At 45.3% G+C, this 21,794-nt stretch overlaps 1 protein-coding gene across 1 annotated transcript in view; it reads left to right on the top strand.

The window, feature by feature from the left end:
* The window catches only part of LOC119399439 (cytochrome P450 6a8), a 462,184-nt gene that overhangs the window by 12,472 nt on the left and 427,918 nt on the right, over positions 1–21,794 (top strand). Inside the window, exons 4-6 of the mRNA XM_037666246.2 lie at positions 4,022–4,118; positions 10,822–10,947; positions 14,633–14,870. Of these exons, the coding sequence (XP_037522174.1) occupies positions 4,022–4,118; positions 10,822–10,947; positions 14,633–14,870 (461 nt within the window). The remainder of the gene's footprint in view (positions 1–4,021; positions 4,119–10,821; positions 10,948–14,632; positions 14,871–21,794) is intronic.

Below are 21,794 nucleotides of genomic sequence, written 5' to 3'. Positions count from 1 at the left end.
ACTCATTCGAAAGTTCAATTGTTGAAGGAAAATAGCTGTATTTGTGCACGTCACTTGTAGAATGTGCCAACTACGACTGCACGAAGGTCGAGCAAACTTAAAGTATTAACATAAGCGGGGAAAGCGTGGGGAGCTAGGGAGCGCAGGGAGTTATCGACGTGTTGCCAGAACGATAATGTTAGATAATGATGTTCCATATCACTCCAATAATGTTGACAACGTTCACTAATGAGATAATGTTCCATCTCACACCGATAAAGTCGCGGCTGTGGCTGGCTGCATGTAACCGCAGAAGCTACAACAGCTTCCATTATTTCAGGGCATGTTCTCATATTTCGGGCGTTTTCTCTTCCGAAGTTTGCTGATTTCGCTCGCCCTCTTTACTTGACTCCTCAAGTGGCATTCGACTTTTTCAGAGTTGTAGACTATGTTCACATTGGCGCCTGCTCATGGCGATTTGGATGTATCAGCCGCAACCAAGGCGCATAATGACGCTCCTGAAATTGGTCTAACGGCCCTCTTAGCTAAGCGTTAAAGGGGTACTGACACAAAATTTCGCGGCCGAGATAGCCTGCTGGATCGATTTCCGTGTACGTGCGTGTACCATCTGCAAAATATCGACAGCGAATAAAGCTTGCAAGGTATTTTATACGAATTTTGAAGTTTCGGGTGCGTGATCCAGCATTCTAGGCCGCGCCAGTTGCATTGACACCCTCGGAGGTGACCCGAGGTGACCCCCCTACTTCCCCTACGTAACCGTTGTAGCCGGTAAAACAAGTTATGATGACGTCGTAGCCGCCATTTCTGTTTTGACGCGCTCGCCGCTGCGCTGTTGGTGTCTCAAGGAAATCGTCGCCAACAGACGACGATGAGGAGGACGATGACAACGAGGACAATGATGGCGACGTCATCGCGCAGCACGTGCGGCAAGCGTGCGAATGCGAGGCGAGGAGACGACGCGAACAGCGCGGAAGTGCGTCACACCTCTGTGTGCTGACGTGATCGAGCGCTGGAGCCGCTAGGTGGTGATAGTTGCACCCGGAGGCTTGTCTTTTTTGAAACCGAAACTGACACTGGTCGGTAATGAGGAGACTGTAATTAATTATCTGTCGCGCGCTGCAGCAAACGATGGGCCGTGTTATGACTAACAGGCCCCCGGCAACACATTGCAGCAAAAAAACGCGAGGCAAAAATTTTTGTGTCAGTACCCCTTTAAGGGTCCGTGGAAGGCATCACAGCCTACGCAAACCATTGGTTAATTGCGCTGAACGCAATTACACTGTCAGTGAGGAATATTCTGTCGTGATCGTCTTTGTTGCACATGCACAAGTTTCGGCCGTCCACTTACAAAACATTTAGAGGGTGTGATACTAGGGTCTGCTTTAAAGGTGGCCGTCGTGACGTGGAAGCTTATTAAGGCCAAGACTATAAATGTCTCACGAAACATAATAAGTGACCGTCGGCGTCAACACAAACCATGTAAAAGATCATCATCACGTGATGACGCCACAAGACCTCATTATATGGCTTCGTCCCATGGTGAAAGGTGGGCCGACCTGGAGGGACTGCAAAACAACGTGAGTTGCGGAAAGCTTGCAATGTCTCCGATCCCGGAGACAGTGTAAAACCACGTTTGGTGGAGAAAGCTTTGGGAGTAGGGGATCAGTACAGTCGACTGAAAGGAAAAAGATGTCTTTCACCTTCGAGTCGTCCTAGGCCAAGGGAATGTGTGACTTTTAATGCGAAAGCCTTAGATGCCCCATCAAACACTAAATGTGTGCGTCGGCGTGAACACGAATGATGGAAAAAATAATAGTGCGATTACGTCGCTATATGACATCACAGATCACCGAAGTACTTACGTCACAGTGCCGTCACTACAATGTCGCATGATAACATCATGACATGAGATCGCCGCTTAGTCACAGGTGGGTCGATCGCGGGGGCACGCGAGGTGCAGAAAAGTTGCGAAGCCTACGATCCCTGCGGCTTTGCAAAAGCAAATTAGGTGCAGAAAGATTTCGGAGCGGGGGGATAAATGCAATCGAATAAAAAGAGAAATAAAAAAGGGACGATAGATTTTGCCTTCCAGTCATCTGAGGTCATGCATAATGAACCCTTTGAGTTTTTGTGTATCGCCGGTTCCTGTTCCCAAGGGAAAATGTGACGCTGAAAAATTCGATGACTGCATGGCCGAAGTTGCGTGGCCGTTTCACGACCGTTCCACTATTTGTGCGCAAAAACTGAAATACCACAGTTTGGAACATTTGTTTTTCATCCGCCGCCGAGAACCCGCGTCATTGCCCTTTCGTTATGCAGGGTGAAACCGTTTACGAGCCAATTTTATCTGCGCAGTTCAGACGACGTTTCACACAAAGTGGCATGATAGACGTGACTGAACAGTCCACAACAAATTCAATTGTGTTAAACCAATTTTACGAGAAAGGTCGCTGCATTGGAGAGATTTTACTGCGCTCTGTGTACAGGATACTACGTCTGACTCACATATCTTTAATGAAAATACAACGAAAACCAGAGTGCAATAAGCGTAAAGAACGTCTTTATGAGTGTCATTTCGTATTGTCCGACATTCGCAAAAAGCAGAAATGCTTTCACAAAATATACAAAACACCAGCACCACTCGAGTAACAATCCATACTGTGAAAACTTATACTAGTGCTCACAAGACGTTTTAAAGTATTTAGAAGGGAAAGTGTTTTAAATATTGCAGAAAATGTCCGGCATTCGAAAACATCAGAAATGCTTTCACGAAATATACAAAACACCAGCACCCCTCGAATAACATTCCATACTGTGAGAACATATACTAGTGCTCACAAGACGTTTTAAAGTATTTAGAAGGGATAGTGTTTTAAATGTTGCAGAAAATTGTTTTTTGTGGGGCTTTTTTTTTCGATACGTTTTACCTTGTTTTATCTTGGTGTATCACGCTCTTTGTTGCTTTCCCGCTATAAACCTTGACATAACTAAAATTTTGGCCTATTTCACAGTCTAGAGTAAAACTAATGCAACATTATGCTGCAAGTCCAAGTCCGAAGCTTCAACCATTTAGGCTTGCGGGACCCTGCCTCATTGGCACGCACATTAGTGCAGCTCCTTGCCCACTTGCAGAGAGCACCAATAGAACTTAAAGTCTTACTTCTCACCAAAACTACTCACGCCCTTATGTACAAACAGGAGCATGCCGAATCCCGGTCACTACTACTGAAAGTTAATGGGGCGCTATGTGAGATGGCGCTTATATCAATATCGAATACACAACGGAAAGAACCCTAGGTGTTCCAACTAAGTGTGCTGACTTGTACTTTAGAACTATTATAACTTAAGGTTCATTTTCTGGACAACTCGCCCATTGTGTTTCTTAAAGTGGCTTACACTGAACGGAAATGTATATCTTACTGAAAGAGTGGTCGTTAGCCGTTTTGCGACGTTATTGAGCAAAAGGAACAATTCAGTTAAAATGAATGATATTACCGAACACTCTAAGACACCATGCGGACTTGCGAATTGTTGAAGTAAAGCACAACAAGGAACAAATGTGTCCAGTTAGCTTAGGAGCCGTGACCAGTTAGATTTCTTAGTGCACAAGCGGTTCGCAATAGCACACGCGGAACACTGAGGAAGTTTTGACGCGTTGCGTGCAAATGTCCATATTAAATAACGTGACGAATTTATGACACATTATATCAGCCCTGGTGGTTGTAAATAACACTTCCTCGGGAAACGAAATATAACTTTTCTTTTAGTTCGGCCTATTCTAGGGCAACTACAGACATTGAGGTTAATGTACATATCACCGCTTTTTTGGTTTAATTTCTTTTTTTTGCAATACGAATGAGCAAAATGTGCATTGCAAGTGGCTAAGTTGTGCCGCGTGGCTCAGTGGTTTACCCGGCTTCTTCCTTACCGTTGAACATTTTTGTGACATCCGTGGTCACTTTTCAAATGCCTCGCGTTATGTCCATATCCCCTTTCCAATGATAGTGAATTTACTCCACAGCTTCTTCATTGGCGACGCACCATTCATGGTGGTCAAGGATTTGGACATGATAAGGGATATATTCGTCAAGCAGTCAAGCAAGTTTTCAGGGCGTGGAGTAAGTTCAAAATTTCTTTCCAGTGTGTGAGTGTGTCAGTGTGCGTGTGTGCCTGTGTGCATTTTAAAGACGATTGTCTTTCATGGGGAACTTAAACGCAGAAATTTTGGTCTGTCTTTCTGTCTGTCTGTCTTTCTGTTTGTCGGCACGTCCCTCGATTCAGCCACTCGGCCAAAGTTGAACCACTTGCCCAAGGGCCAGCCGTCTTGAACTGGTACGGCTGTTCATACTTGTGAACGTTGTCGATCAAAAAGTAAATATCATGTATATCTGAGGTGCAACATCACTAGGTAAGTATTAGGTGGCGTGTTCCTTTAATAGAAAATGCATACATACGTAATTTTAAGGACCCTAGTTTCTTAAGCTGCGCTGAAAATGCATAAGAATGGAAGCTTGAGCGAGTTGGTATGCGTTCATCTTTCTTGAAACAGCGCTCACTAGACGACGACGAAGTAAAAGAAGGCACAGGACAGGCGCTGTGCCTTCTTTTACTTCGTCGTCGTCTAGTGAGCGCTGTTTCAACAAAGCTGAAAATGCGACTGCGCTGAAATTTGCCTTCCTCCGTGCCCTTCGCACGAGCTCATGGTTGTGTTTCGGTTTCGGTTCTGTATTGCACTGTACGAATGCCATGGGTTGGCGTTGAAAAACTTTAGTTTTGAGAAGGCCAAGAAGGTGAAAAAAATATTTAAAAAATGAAAAAGCAGCGTTGTGGGCGGCCTTGAGGCTGCCGGTAGTGGGCGCCGCTCTGGCGTTCCTGTTTTGCCCAGGCGACGTGTAAATAAAAGAGTGTGTGGAGAGTACTCGTTGAGTGCGGACGTTTCTCTGCTTTAGCGCTTCGCGCCAAACCGCGTTTTCGGGCTGGCTGGCGTCCCCGCCGGTCGCGTTGGTCACCGCCGGTCTTCGCCTGCTGCTGCGCCGGGACTACCAGCACGCAACACAGCACTCATGTTTCCCGACGTATTGCCAGATGGCGTCCATATCTCTCACAGCGCCTCTTCTATCGTCTTTACACGACATTTGCAGCGAAGCACGCAGATACGCGGCCAATTTTTTCAGGTTTGCTGTTATTCTTTCTCGCTTTCTGAATGTCTCCTTTCCGACATCTATGTCTCAAAGATGTCGGAAAGGAGATTCGTTACACGTAGACGTTAACCTTTGTGCCACTACTTTTCATCTCTCTCTATCTCTTTTATGCTTCGGTACCTCCTCTTAAGAATGTTAGATCTACGCCCCGGCGCACGTCTCCATAAGAGTCAACGTATCTGGCCTTTTTGAAGTACCGGCGAAGCCTCACCCCCTTTCTCTCTATTATTAGAAATGGAATAGTGTAGAGGAATGAAGACGGGCGATTCTGGGACAAGAAACAATAAAGTGCATCATTCAATCGTGTCTGCTAAAAGCCGCTCATTCCCCGCAATACAGCACTCAAGTCCATACCATACCACGTGGGAATTTCCCTAAGCGCCCGGCTTACCCAGAACACCAAGTCCCTCTCCCTCCTAGTGGGAACCCCCTCTTTCCGACACAGCTCTGGACAACCGAAGAAGAGTGGCTGACGTTACTAGAGGAATCGCGGCATCAAATCAAGCCCTGAAATGAGGGATTCACTCTACGGGATTTTCACAAGCAGAATAAAATAAAATAAGATTTTCTACTACTGATACTACTTGTGCAATAAGCATGCATTGGGATCTTAGATTGCAACCGAGATGCCTTCGCATTTCTGTGCTATGATTTTATAAATGCATAATTATTTTTGAGCTACTTCATCGTTTATCTAAGGCATCGCGTGCTTGCCTTCTATTCTACCTAAATCTGCTATTTTCAACGACCAGCGGTAATCTTGCCCCTAGCTACATGCACCGCAGATTTCTTCTTGATTTCGGCTAAGATGTCCGTAACAGTCGGCCTCGCTCAGCGTCGCACTCGCCACAATTGTACTTCATTGGCCTCACTTAGACTCAAATGTCCCACCGCTTTATTCAGCCGGAATTACTCCAACTCAAACTCGCACAAATTCTACTTAGTCATCCTCATTTACTCGGACTCGCTCACCGGAATTAAATACGGGTAGGTGCATTTGTTCAACAGGCCCTAACTCATCGAGACATGGTTTATCGTAAATTGTTTACATGAAATATCGTATACAATCAAAAAGACTAGTTATGGCAAACGTGTGGAAGGTACCAATGAAAATATTATTAGCAAAAAAAAATTAATCGGTACAGGGTTAATTTGACATCTGAGCGCATTTCGTGAGTTCTGTGCTATACCTATAAATGAATGGATGCGCCTTCATTTATAATTCACACACACAAAAAAAACAAACTCAAGAACGCTACTCTTGGTGTATTTCGCAGCAGTCGCCCATGTAAAAAAAGCCTAAATTGGTCTCGAACTGATGGGTTTGCAGTAATAAATAGGTTAGAGTACCGCTTATTACCATAACTATTCTTCAGTAATTATTTTATTACGATAATAGCAGATTCCGGTAAGTATCATAAACGTATAACTGAATCAATCAACGACGAATTCGCGAGGCATAATCTATCTTTGTCATAAATTAAAAAGTCAAACCACGTTGAGCTGAAATATCGCAGATCGAAACATCACGGTTGTATGATGCGCCGTATGAGCCTGTAAGCACTGTTTTAACGCGATAGCGTTAGAGAGCTCGTGTCGCAGAAATTCCGGTGTCAGTGTCGGCACCGTTGGTTGTGAGCGAAAAATCGAGAAAGAAGCAAACAAAATGAAGAATAATATCTTCGGTCCCATTGAGGATCGAACCCGGGCCGTTCGCGTGGCAAGCAGGTGTCCTACCACAAAGCCACGATGCTACTTGCAGCTGCCTCAGAAAAAAACACTACATAAATATCGTGTAGTGAAGGAGTCTCCTTAACGCATTTTGTTCGGCAGGTGTCACGACAAAAACGAGCCCACTCGGCGATTTGTAGGTGCATTGGCGAGACCATCAAACTACGTCGAAAAAGGCCGGGATAGTGCAGCCATCGCCGCTAAAAACACACACGTACTTTCAAACAGCTCTAAAAATGGACAACTATGTCCATCTAGCGGAAAACATATCAAGCTAACGCTGGCTTTCTAGAGGAGACGTTGATCAAGCAAACAGCAAACGCTAGATAATGTACTGCCATCTGTGAGGCATTGTGAGAAATATGTCTCGACTCTTAAAGGCCTCAGAGATGGCGAGCGCGCGGCTTGCATCTTGGAGGCCATGCGATTCTTGTTTTAGATCGAAAACCTCTACCATTTGCGCGCGCGCGCACAAGTGTATCTGTGTGCGTGTGTGTGTAACAATACAGATTAATAAGTATGCACTTAGTGGTTGAAGTGCGCACTAGGGGCCGCATTTCGCTATCGCGCTCAACTCTTAAAGGCGAAGCTTAAGGGTCCTCCAATTTTTGCTAGAGACGTATATACCTAATATCTCTATAGCACGCGCGTATGTGATCTGTGAATTCCTCATGCCTTGTTGTGGGACCCCTATTAGCGTACAAGGTGGTACGATCGAACATTCACTGAGGACGACTCGAAGTCGAAAGCCGTCTTCTGTTTGTTCGCAGTGGTCAGCTCTTGTGGTCGGAGATTCTAATTCATGGGCCCTATGGGCAGCTTTTCCACTAGAGTCTGCGCGAACTCTATGATGAAAAATTCGGCAGATCCCACGCTGTGTGCGAATCGATGTAATGCGAAGCAGCCGGAAGAGAGCTGCTACATCGCCTTGTTTGTCTGTGAGACAAGTGAAGTCATTCATGCCATGGCGTCTAGTTCACTACATGTCGAATATTTGACATGCATGCATGCATGTACAATCTGGTATATACCATTCCAATGAAACGTATATTCTAGAATAGGCAGTGAATGACGTATCATTTATGTTCATCATGCAATAGTGTCATGCCATACGAATATTGGTATATATCCAGTTAATAAAGCGGCCGGAAGCGCACCGTGACACTGTCATATAAATTATGTCGTACATGACATATGTGTCATGGTTTTCATGTTACCACCTGTCATTTATGTCGGTCACAAAATCACATCGCTCAATGCCAATTTTGGTGTTATCAAGCCGGCGAAACGCCACGAGTCCACCGTGTGAGTGGCATGTAAATCATGCCATACATAACGTGTAAGCCATTGTTTTCATGTTGGCACCTCTCATTTTCATTCGTTATGCAGTCGCGCAATGTCGATTTTGGTGTATATAAAGCCAGCTAAACGGCCGCGAGTGTGCCATGAGCATGGCTTGAAAATCATGTCGTACATGACATGTATTTCATGATATTCATGTTCCCACCTCTCATTTACGTTCTTCATACAGTCCCGTCGCGCAATACCAATTTTGGTGGATATCTAGCGAGCGAAATGGCCGAGAGTGCACCATGAGCGTAGCGTATAAATCATGTCGTGCAGGACTTGCGTGTCAATATTTTCACGTTACCAGCTCTGATTTACGTTGACCATAGAGTATCGTCGCACAATACCAATTTTGTTGTATATAAAGCCAGTGATACGGCCGCGAGTGCAACATAAGCGCGGCATGTAAATCATGTCGTACACAACATGCATGTCACGATTTTCATGTTACCATGTGTCAGTTATGTTCGTCTCAGAAAGAAATGTCTCATCATACCAGTTATGTTCGTCTCAGAAAGAAAGAAATGTCTCATCATACCAGTTTTGGTATGAACCCATTGAATTAACGGCCACGAGCGCCCCGAGACCGTGTAATGTAAATCATGCTGTACATGACATGCGTGTCATCATTTCCACATTAGTACCTGTCACTTGTGTTTGAAATACACTATTGTCATGCCATCGCCATTTTGGTACATATCAAATTAACAAAAAGGTCCAAGCGCGCCAAGACCCTTCCATGTAAATCATGCTGTTCATGACATGCATATCATGATTTTCATGTTGTAACCTGTCATTCATGTTCGTCATTCATATTATGTTATACCAATCTTGGTATGCATCCCACTAACGAAACGGCACGGAGAGCTCAAAATCGTAGGCGGCTATAGATAGATAGATAGATAGATAGATAGATAGATAGATAGATAGATAGATAGATAGATAGATAGATAGATAGATAGATAGATAGATAGATAGATAGATAGATAGATAGATAGATAGATACGCTCATTTAAAAGATCGTACCACGACATCGCTACAAACGCGAAGGGAAACGAGACGCACGTCGTGTCTCCTCTAGCCTGGCCGTCATTTCTCACGGGCTGACCGGAGAACGCGGTGGGACAGCGAGGCGAGCGTCGCAGAGGTATTTTAGATGCGAAGCATCTTATGGCGGAGTTGAAACCGGTGGTGGTGTGCGGCGTGACCACCCTTACTGCGCATGCGCGAACCCTCTCCACACACCTCCTCTCCCACTCTACCCCCTCCTCCCCCTCTCTCACTTCCCGTCTCCCCTCCCCTTCTTCCACTTCCTCCCTCTCCACTTCCCCTCTGAAACGCGGGCTCGACATGCCGAAACGCTCCTTCGCATCGCCTCATGGTCCCCTTTAGCGGAGATGGTGTGATTTTTAGTATGGATGGATGCTATGTGCAAGGCTTAGCATAAGGCCGCCACCTCGCGGTTTGTAGGTGCTGACAAAATTGCCCTTCTCCTTTTGGGAACGGGGCGAATGGTACGGCCATAGGAACGGCGCGTTGCCGGAGCAACTCTCGTAACCCACGACCCACAGTTGGGTCTTCTAGCTCTGCGTAGCACCACCAGTAAATGGTGCATACAAACAGCTCGCCGTTAAACAACCGGGCCTGGTTGTCTAAAGCCGAGCGCTGCGGAGCGAGGGGACGTAGGTTTGAATTGCTGGTGGCGCTTTGATGAAATTTTTATGCTGCATTATATTTCTTTGTTATATATATATATATATATATATATATATATATATATATATATATATATATATATGTATATATATATATATATATATATATATATATATATATAAGGAACAAGAGAGAGTACGACGCACGTTGGTTTTTGCGGTATGTTTACTGACGTTTCGGCTGGTGGACCAGCCTTTGTCAAAGTGGCTGGTCCACCAGCCGAAACGTCAGTAAACATACCGCAAAACCAACGTGCGTCGTACTCTCTCTTGTTCGTTATTCTACCGGGGCCAACGTGACTTCCTTGCTGCGACTACATATATATATATATATAGATATATATATATATATATATATATATATATATATATATATATATATATATATATATATGTCGAGAAAAGATGATTCTAGGTCCGGGTAAATATACGCAGTGAAACAGACGCGCGTACGAAGCGACAATAAATCGCTTCGTACGCGCGTCTGTTTCACTGCGTATATATATATATATATATATATATATATATATATATACTATCGCCAGAAAATATCCTTGTTACAAACACTGAAATATGCAGCGGTATATTACGTCAACAGTTAACACTACGTACATTTGCGAAAAGAATGTGATAGGGAAAGATAGTGGGTTGCAAGCATTGGCATGGCACGCTTGCACGCCATTGTGATATGTCAATATGACAGTTAACATCTAGAACATTGCCTGTCTCTCAACCACTTCCCGCTTTTGTTTATCGTATTTTATGCTGTCGGTGTTCTCCACATCGCAACACTATTTAAAGCATTTCTTTTTTTTTTCTTTTCGCAGCACATGTTTAACATGGATGAACAGCATCCAATCTTTGCCAGGTACATGATCTTTGCGAAGGGTTCTCTATGGAAGAGTACTCGAAACTGCATGTCACAGTTTTTCACGTCCTACAAGCTGAGAGCGGTGAGTGAATGCGCTGAAGTCATGGTGCGCATATACTTTATATGCAGTGAATTGCACTGCTTGTATTTGAGGTTCAGGTTTGTGTGAAACCAAAAAGAAGAGCAAAGAGAATTTAAAATACATTTACATTATGCCCAAGCTTGGAGAAGATTGCCGAGCGCAAGCCATTCCCCGAAGTCACATCGTGTTCCGCAATGACGTTCTTTTTCTTTCAATATAATTATGCCGCGTATTCCAAGGAATGTGTCCAAAATTCTCGAAAATCAGGGAAATGCGATAGTTGTTCGATGGCTTGTTGCCCGCAAGAAAGTCAGCAGCGCTTTCGTGGCGCCGCACAGGTGCTACTTTGCCATGGCCCAGAATGTGCCGCAGTTCTAAACACGAGTTCCGTTGAAGGTCCAAGGCCGCCTTCAGAGATCGTCTTTCCGATGCGTATCGCCTGACATAGAGAAGAAGCGGTCTCTGGTCATTATAGTGGCGTAATGAAATTCAACCAAATTCAACATAGAAACCGAGACCGAAGCACCGATGACTGAGCGAAACAAGCTGACGACCAGTACTACATGACTGTTCAAGGCAATGAATACAGAGGTGTTGTTCCGCATTCGTTAACATATGTGTGTCATGCGTGCTATGATTGCAAGTGCAGCCCGCACACCCACACAACGAAGTCGATTGATGGTTGATGTAAGGATGCTCACTCATTCTGGACGTCTCAGAAGAGTATAGCAGTTGCGCTTTCCACGTTTTCGTTACGGTTTCGCCGCTGAATTTGATGAATTTCATTACTAGGCAATAATTACTAGCGGCCGCTTTCTCAAAATCTCAAAGCTGCAATGGGTTCTTCACATGAAGGACTTCAAATGTCCTTTTTGACATAAGCGCCTAGCTCCACTAATTAAAACGTTAATTAATTTAGCTTTCTGTATTACTGTCCCAAAGGATTTCTTAAGCCACCTGAAGGTGTCCGCGGCTACAGAAGACGTAATTGTGAAGGCATGGAACAAATATCTAATTTCCCTGATTTTTGAGAATTTTGGACAGATTTCTAGAAACAGGTGGTATAACAGCATTTGCACAAAAATAATATGCACATGAAGGTCCGAACATCAACAAACCATACCGGGGTTCCTTGTGTAGGACTGACGGAGAGAGATTACAAAATGAGCAGAAAATTAAAGATTCAAGTGAGATACAGTAAATAACCTAATGAAGTATTGCACCCATAGGGCCACACTAGCGCATATTCTCTGCGAGTGTCCAGCACTAATTCGCAAAACTAGGGACGAGGCCTCCAATGAGGACGTTCGGGTGCGTTGGCGGGCCGCGCTGCTCACCTCAGGACTAGACCACCAACCCTGGGCGATCCAGCATGCCAAGGAAGCTGCTGAGAGACACGGTCTCTCGGCTGGCTCCCAGGCGGGATTCAGCCCGGAAACCTGCAGAAACTGAATTAAGTTATTCACTCACTCACCATTCAGAAATTAAGCTCAAGGAAAACATCGGCAAAAGAAGTCCTGTTATGCAAAGTATCAAATCTATAGAGGCGTACAATTTGACAGGGGAATCATAGGCGTGTACATGACTTTCCATCAGTGGGGCGGTGTCATATTTCACCACACTCTCCCCCCCCCGCCCCCCAATAATCGAGTTCAAAAGAAAACAAGCGCCCCAATGAATGCAAAATTGGGAATGAAGCGATAACGTGCTTGTCACGGCAGCCTGCCATTTATCCTCGGCTTTCCATGGCAATGACGGTAATTAAAGAGATCTTTGGATGCAACATGATCGGTCTTTGGTAGCCGTTATCGTAAAAAAGCATGCAGAACTGTGGCGTAGTCACGGGTGGAGGAGGGGCATACCGGACCCGTGAACCCCCCCCCCCTGAAATATTTTTCTGCCATGTGTTACAGAGCACGAATGGTCACTCTACCACACTTACCTGCCCCGACCCCACGTCAGATCAAAGGCGTGCCCCCCCCCCCCCCCCGAAAAAAATTTCTGCCTGCGAACCACAACATTGCGCATTAAAAAGTGACGTGAGAGGTCCGAATTGCTAACGGTATGGAGAAGAATTCAAGGATGGTTGCTTCCTGGGCTAGTTGGTTCATATCGACGAGTGGCACAGCGCGAAAAAACTGGAAAGGACGACAACATCACTCTGTTTCTGTTGTCGTCCTTTCCTGTTTTTCCGCGCTGTGCCACTCGTTGAGAAGAATTCGCTCACGCTTTGAGGTGACAAGGGGAAAGGGGAGGCGTGCACACTGCCTGATAAATTCAACAGAAATCGACAAAAAGAAGTCGCGGATCGTTATCGAGTAATGTCAGTTACAAAAGCTAATGAAATGAGCCAATTGCACAGCACCTCCACAAGAGCTGTGTGAGCATGCGTAACCATTGGCGCCATCCAAAAGGACGCCCCACGCTTCCACGTGAGCGGTGACGCTCGTAATGAAAAGTGTCTCCCAGCCGTACGAGTGCGCAACGCCGAATGATGTCGCGACGTGTGGTAGCAAGTGTGGTGTCACACACCTGTACGACTTGGTGTGTAAATCCCGAGAGCATGTAAATAATTTGAAAACCAAGAGTGTTTAAACCTTTTTGTTTAATATCTACTAGATTGATGGATACCGACTCTTGCCGAACCTTGTAGGACCACTTGACAAACATGTTGCTGGGCAAGTCGGTGTTTGCTACCTGGGATATTCTAGCGCTCAAGGACATTCCCACAAGATGAAACTGAAGGACTTGGGGCAGGCGCTCACTCACATCATCATTCGTAGGCTGGGAGTGTGTGACATATAATAGTATTCCCAATGCGCAGACCCATCGTTGAGGACTCTCAGGTCATAAGGTCCCGTCACCACAAGGATGTAAAGAAACTGCATTCCGTGTGACACAATAAAACGGATGTTGTGACTAGCACAGTCAAATTTATTCTCTGTTATTTAGAATGCCTCCTGAAGTTAACGCGAAATTTTTTTCTTTGCTTCTGCCAAGGATCATCACATCATGGAATTTCGGCTCACAATAACATAACAAAGGTTGCCCCGCCACGGTGGTCTAGTGGTTATGGCGCTCGACTGCTGACCCGAAGGTCCCGGGATCAAATCGCGGCCGCGGCGGCTGCCTTTTTAATGCAGGCGAAAATGTTTGAGGCCCGTGTACTTAGATTTAGGTGCGCGTTAAGGAGCCCCAGGTGGTCGAAATTTTCGGAGCCCTCCACTACGGCGTCTCTCATAATCATGTCGTGGTTTTGGGACGTTAAACCCCCGATATTATTAACATAACAAACGTTGGGGTTTTAGATTCCAAAACTATGATATGATTATGATAGGGTCCGTAGCGGAGGCCTCCTGAAACTTCGGCACTCTGGGCTTCCTTAATTTCCGGGCCCTCCAACAAAATGAAGCCAGGGAAGGTATAGCGGCCATGATTTGTATTCTTTAAGCGTGGTGCAGTAATTGTGATATAATTGCAAACAAATTAAGGTGGCCGAAAAGGCTACTTGGTACCGGTTGGGACCGAACATACAACCTTCGGATAACGCGTCCGTAGCTGAGCTATAGCAGCGGTCGTCCACCCGCCCACATTTCTGGCTATTTCTGTGCATGTATACGTAGGAGTTTTAGCCAAGTAACGGCGTAACTCAGCCGCTGAAATTTCTCGCTCATACATGCCACAGGTGATGCCGTCTCTGCTGCACGCCCAGCGGCAGTTCATCGGTATACTTGGTGAGCACGCCGACAGGGGAGTCGACGTGGACATCACCAGCCTCTGCGAGCGCTTCACATTCGACGTGATCGGCAAAGCGGCTTTCGGCATCGACACGGACGTACAGCGGAATCCCGATAACCCTTTGTTCAAGGACGCACTCGCCGTCCTCCCGAACATCACTACCGGCTTCTTGTATCACCTTGGCCGTGAGTAAAGATCACGCAGGGAATCAGCAGCTCCAACTACAGCGGAGCAGCCACACCCAATTTCAATGGGGCAACACAGCGAAATGATTTCGTGGATAAGCCGTCCCACCGGCTTTTCACGAAAACACGAAGAGAAAGCGGCGAAGTCATACAGTCCTCCTTATGTCCCTGTGGACATGAAGAGGACGTCCCCTTGGCATTTATATTCACGGGATGGTTGTTAAGGCTGGTTGTTTTGCTGTTGTGAAACTTCATGGTCGTACAATGAACAGTGGCTTTTGTGGCACATTAAAAGAGTAATACTGTCCAGCGAAATTGCTCCGTATAAAAATAGGGAAAGCACACTTGCCGTCGCATCTCGCTTGCTACATTTGTAGTGGCAGATATTTACCGTTTCTCTAGCATATGTAAATATGGTCATGGGGTCGTGACGTCGACCAAGACAACAGCTGGCGTGGTCAAGGTGAAACTCCTATTTGGCCGAACTTGTGGCCGGGAAATGAGAACTCAAACAACAGCAATACACGCTGTACACTGATAGCGGCAAACTGGGCGTCGGCCGTCGACAAACCGACAAGCAGTGAAGCGCGTCGGCATTTATACATGTGCCGTCGAATATTCCAGCGTTATCGCTGGTTGTCACGCAAGCTCTAGAATAAGCTCGAGTATTCTAACATCACTGGAACGGGAAAAGTACCGCGACCGTCCTGCCCGCCGCCATATTTGGTCCAGCGCGGCCGAAGCTGCGGCGGCGTGGCGTTCATTTCACGCGGAGTAACGCATGTTTTACGCATTGCGTGCGCTTTTGCAGCTCTGAACAAAGAATACCGTTGTTCTGTAACTGATTAGGAAAGAAATAGCGGCAGTTTTCATTTGCCGACACGGGCACGCACGTGTACTAACGCGATAAAGAAATGGGAAGTGCGTGGCATTTACGCGCTCGGCTGTCAGCATTTATTAAATGCTAAACATTTCTTGGCGACCTTCTGCGAGTTTGAACTTAGTATCTATCTATCTATCTATCTATCTATCTATCTATCTATCTATCTATCTATCTATCTATCTATCTATCTATCTATCTATCTATCTATCTATCTATCTATCTATCTATCTATCTATCTATCTATCTATCTATCTATCTAGCCGCCCACGACTGTGTGCTTTCCTGGCCGTTTTGTTAATCGGATGTATACCAAATTTGGTATGACATAACATGACTGTATGACGAATATAAACTACAGTTGGTAACATGAAAATAATTACATGTACGGCATAATTTACATGCCACGCTCACGGTACGCTCGGCCGCTTCGCTAACCTGATGCACACCAAAATTCATATTGCATGACAAGAGTGTATGAATAACAGAAGTTACTGGTCATAACGTGCATAATCATGGCAGGGATATCATCATGTAAAACATGATTTACAGCTGCACTAGTGTAGCGTACACGCAAACATTCCCCGAAGCAACATTTACGAATTCTCAATGAGACGCTTGCCGCACAAAAGCGGGTATCAGTCGCGGGAACAAATTTTTCGCGCTGTATTCTGTGCAGCCACGCAGCACGTCGCTTGGCATCATTTTCCCCGCTGGGAATAGAAAAGACGACTTTGCCCCTTTCCCGCCGGTAGCTGCACCCAAGAGCGCAGCATCCAGGCCTTCGATGCGTCGACAGGCTTGCGATGAAGTGTCAAAACGATACGGGATGTCGTAGTGTTCCTGCACGCTTTTATGAGGCTATAAAAACGATGGATGGATGGATGCTATGAGCGTCCCCTTTATAACGGGGCGGTGACATGTCTGCCACCAGGCTCGAAGGATAAAAAAAGAAAAAAAAAGAAAAAAAACTTCCTTGTTTCATGTTGTCCTAATGCCTTATCTACATTGATTAAATCTATGTTATTATAACAAAAAATATAAATTCACAGTCCATCTCTCTGCCTCTTAAGGCAGAATAACCTTTTTTCCCCCAATTATTTATTTTTGTACTTTATCTCTACTTTTCTGCCACCAATACTCTAACCGTCTCTTACTTATTTCTATCGTGGGCGTGTTCAGCTTTCCATTGTTGTCCCTAAAACCCAAGGCTTCATGTAGACTCGTGCCCACACGTATACCTGGGTGAATATCGCCACATTCAATCAGTACATGTTCCATCGTTTCCTTAGTTCCCCCGCAGCATGTACATAGTTCTTCTTCGTTACTGAATCTCGCTTTATAACTACGCGTTCTCAGGCAGCCCGACCTTGCTTCAAACAGTAAAGCGCTTCCCCTTGAATTATCATAAAACCTTTCCCTCCTTATTTCGTTTTTTCCCTTTCGGTAGTTACTCAGAGCCGGCTTCTTTTCCATCGCTGTCATCCAATAAGTCTTCTCCGCCTCTCTGACCTTCCGCTTAATGCTCCTTGTTGCCATATCGCCCGCACTGCCAGCCGTATATTTACTGGTGAGCCTCCTAGTTCTTTTTCTCCACTGCGTGTCAACGCTTTTTCTATACAAATACCTGAAAACCTTCTCTGCCCATCTACTCTTCTTCATTTTCCTCAGCCTCTCTTCGAATCTCATTTTGCTCTGCGCTTCCCTCACTTCAAAGCCTGTCCATCCCATATCACCCTTCACCGCCTCATTTGTCGTCTTCCCGTGAGCGCCCAAGGCGATGCGGCCCACCGTCCTTTGATTTACATCCATTCCTGATTGCACCTCTGACTTCATGCACACCACTGAGTTCCCAAATGTAAGCCCCGGAACCATCACACCCTTCCACAGCCCTCGAAGCACCTCGTACCTATTGTATCCCCATAAAGCTCTGTGCTTCATAATTGCAGCATTCCTCTTTCCCTTTGCTACCGATGCTTTCTCTTGTACCTCCATATATCTATCCCCCATTTACCCATACTCCGAGGTACTTGTACTCGCTTACCCTCGGTATTTTTTGGCCCTGTATTAAGACCGTATGGTCTCCGTGATCATTGAATATAATCAATCCACATTTTGTTGCACTAAATCCTAGCCCTAGAGCCTCACACTCCCTTCCGCATATATCTGCCAGTCGCTGTATATCATCTTGACTGTACGCAAATAAGACAATATCATCAGCATAAAATAGACCTGGAAGCTTCTGCTCAACCATCGCTCCGACCTGTTTGTGTGACAAATTAAATCCAATGTTGCTACCTTCTAGCGCTTTTTCCATCCTCGCCATGTACAGCATGAATAACAGCGGGGACAAAGGGCATCCCTGTCTCAGCCCCTTGCTAATTTCAACGCTGTCCTTGCTACTTATTCCTTCCCATTCTATACAAACTGTATTTTCTCGGTATATTTCTCTCAAAAGCTGTACACAGTCGTCACCTATGCCCACTTCCTTCAATATATCCCACAAAATTTCCTGATTAACGTTGTCGTACGCCCCGGTGATATCTAGATAAGCTACGTATAAGGGCCTGTTTTCTATTTTAGATATTTCTATACACTGGGTAAGAACAAACAGATTATCGTCTAACCGCCTGTCGATTCGAAATTCATTCTGAAGTTCTCCCAAAATATCATTTTGTTCTACCCACGCTTCTATTTTTAATTTTACTGCCTGCATCGCCAACCTGTATAGCACCGATGTAATTGTTAGGGGTCTATACGAGCGAATGTTATCTTTTTCTCCCTTGCCTTTATAGATTAAGTTCATTCTACTTTTTCGCCAACTGTCTGGTATTTCCCTCTCCTGTAAGCACTTTTCTACGGCTTTCAGCAGTGCTTCTTTAGTGTTATGTCCGAGTTCGTTAATGAGGCTGACGGGAAACCCCATCTAAGCCCGGAGTAGTGCGCTTAGGAATTTTTCCTTCGGCCTTCTTCCAATTGAAATTCTCTACATTCTCTACTACATCTTCGTCGGTTGCTCTCCTTTGCGTACTTTTACTCACCGGGGGAATCCCCTGGGGGACCTTTTTAAACGAATCGGCTGTTATCTTTCGAATGTAACCTAGCGCTTCATATCCTTCGAATTTATTCCTCCTTCATCTACCATATGTTGTTGCATTGTGACAGACTTCCTACCCAGCGCTTTTAGGTGGCTCCAAAATATCCTAGGCGCGGCCTTCTTCTTTTCGCGAATCTCTGTCATCCAGCATTCACTTTCACCTTTAATTTTTGCCTCGACTAATTTCTGCACAATGGATTTTTGCTCTAAATATATTTCCCATATTTGGTTAACTTCGTCCTGTGGCCGCTTCTCCTTTTTTGCCTGTCTGTGCTCCCGTGATGCCTGACGTCGCATCTCGATCGCTTCCCGGATTTCTTTGTTCCACCAACTTTTTGGCTTTTTCTTTCCTTTCCAACAAATAGTTTTCTTCTCTATTTCCATTTCTTTCGTGATTACATGTAGCAGCTCACTATACTTCCAGTCTTTGCCTGGTAGTTCGTCTACTTTTTCCTCGATTCTTGCGGCTATATTTGTTATTTGTTTGTCATTTAGATACGAGCTGCCAAACTTTGATTCTATGTTCTTATTTTCAGTTTTATATCCCATTTGTAATATTATGCGTTTATGATCACTACCCAAGCTGTTAATGCCTTCTTCGTCTATTCTCATGTCTCTAAGTTTGTCATATATTCCTTCTGTCATGAGACAGTAATCAATGCTCGATTGCCTGTTTCCGACTTCCCACGTGATCTGCCCCTCACACTTAGGCCCCACGTTAACTATCTCAAGACTATGTTGCTCGCAGAGATCTAGCAATAACTTGCCATTGGTGTCTGAATATCCGTCAAGGTCATGAATGTGAGCGTTCATGTCCCCTAGAAGGATTATTTCGGCATCATGACCAAATTCTTTAATATCGGTGCTTATGCATTTCACTATCTCCAGATTCTTTTCTCTGCAGTTATTCCCCGCCCACAAGTAAGCTACACATAGCCACGTTTTCTTTCCACCTACGGTGCCCGAAACCCATATGTGCTCTGAACACGTTTGTTTCACTCTCTCCCATTTTGTTCTGCTATGAATTAGCATTCCAACCCCCCACCTCTCCTTTCTGATGTGATCCTGTTACATCCTTCCCAAACATAATTTTCAATATGTGGTGGCTCTTCCAAGTCTCTAAGGTGTGTTTCTGTAACCGCATAAACACCTATCTGTTCCTTGTTTAACTGTCTCTCAATCTCTAACCATTTTGCCTTTTTTCTGCCACCCTGCATGTTAATGTAACTAATTGCAACACGCGCCTTCTCCCTTCTTTTACCTTTTCTCTGTTTTTTCGCTATACTACCTGTCAAAGAGTCCCCCTGGTTGTTTTCCTCATTACAAGCTACCTTGGGCACCGAAGGGCCCGCGTGCCCCCCAAAAAAGCTACTGCGCGTCCTGCAAGACGCCATCCTACCTCATGGCCAAGCCTCCTATCGAAGTGTATTCCGTCTCTTCGAAAACCACCCCACCTGTGCACCTCTCTGTTTATTTCCACTACCTCGAAGCCCTTCTCTCGACTAATTCGCCATATCTCTTTGTTTGCGACGACAACCGCTCTTTGCAAGTTGATATTCCTCACTGGTACTTCCGGTATTGTGCATACCACTATCTGCACCTGAGGGGAAATGGCGCGCATGTCATCGACCCCTTTCGCCAATGTGGTCGCTAGTTCGGCTGATTCTTTACTCAAGACGTCGTTTAGACCTCCCGCGATTATCACGAGGTTACGTCCATTAGACTTAGTTGCGAGTTCTGCGCTAGCTTGTCTCATCACTGATCCCAGCCTATGTCCCGGGAACTTCCCTATTAAAACTCGTTTGTCGCCTCTCACCCTTTCCTCGATTGCTTCTGCGCATGTAGCTAAATTCGAGTCCCCGGCAATTATCACGTGATCCGACTTTTCTGCTGGACTCTCCCGCACCTGGCCACTGCCTCGGTTACTAGCGCGTGCTACTGCTGTTGTTTTGTCCCCTCCCGTTCCCAAGACTACTTCGCGGAAAGTGGGTCCTGTCACCCTTGCACCTGTCTTTTCCAAACCTGTTTCCCCCTTCGCGCCTACCACTGTCGGGGTCGACAACAATCGCCTTTCAAAGCGCCGTGCGTCGGCAGTCGTGAGACAACAGTGAGGCGAGCGAGCTGGACTCTTTATGTGGCGAAGCCGCCGAAAGGGCACGGCGGCGAAGCGAAAAGGAACGCGGTACTTTTCCCGTTCCAGTGAATTTAGAGTGTTCGTGTCTTGCGCGCCATCTTAACAAAACGATCTACAATAATCCCGAAGCTTCTCGAACAATGAGGCGCGGTTTGCGCTGAGCGTTGCTGGCAGTCTTTGCGGGCGAAAACAGAATACAGCAAAAGTGATAAGAAACGCACGTGGCAATATGTTATTGCGATAGCAATTATATGGTCACTCTCGGCTAGTTTTTGCTGTCGGCGTCGCCGTCCTGTCCCGTGTATGTTTATATATATATATATAGATATATATATATATATATATATATATATATATATATATATATATATATATATACATATATATGTATGTATATATATATTCTGCCCTCATTCTGCCCTCCGCGACAACAATTTTGGGTGGCCCTGAGCCCGACGCGAACCGAGAAACACCTTCCACGACTTCATGCCATACACAGTTAGCGTTGTTTTTTTTTTTTTTCCCTCGCCTCGTTTGCTGACTTCGTCGGTGTTCTTCTCTCTCCTTTTTTTTTCGTTTTTTTTCGTTTTTTCTTTTTTTTCCCTTTTCTTTCTTTTCTCGTAATCTATCTCCCCACTCTCTCAAATGTCCTTGAAGGCGAGAGAGCGACGCGGCAAGAAGCAAGACCGAACTTCGACATCAGTTTTAACTCATCCCCCGAAGAAGGGAGGACCCCTCCCGAAACTGTTGGGAATTAAATATTTATATCACTGTTGACAACGCCTCCGTTGTATTATACCTATTACCCAAGAA

Source organism: Rhipicephalus sanguineus, chromosome 7, assembly GCF_013339695.2.
Source record: "Rhipicephalus sanguineus isolate Rsan-2018 chromosome 7, BIME_Rsan_1.4, whole genome shotgun sequence".
Classification (NCBI taxonomy): Eukaryota; Metazoa; Arthropoda; class Arachnida; order Ixodida; family Ixodidae; genus Rhipicephalus; species Rhipicephalus sanguineus.
The sequence above is the reverse complement of the archived record's forward strand: the minus strand, read 5'-3'. Positions and strand labels throughout refer to the sequence as shown.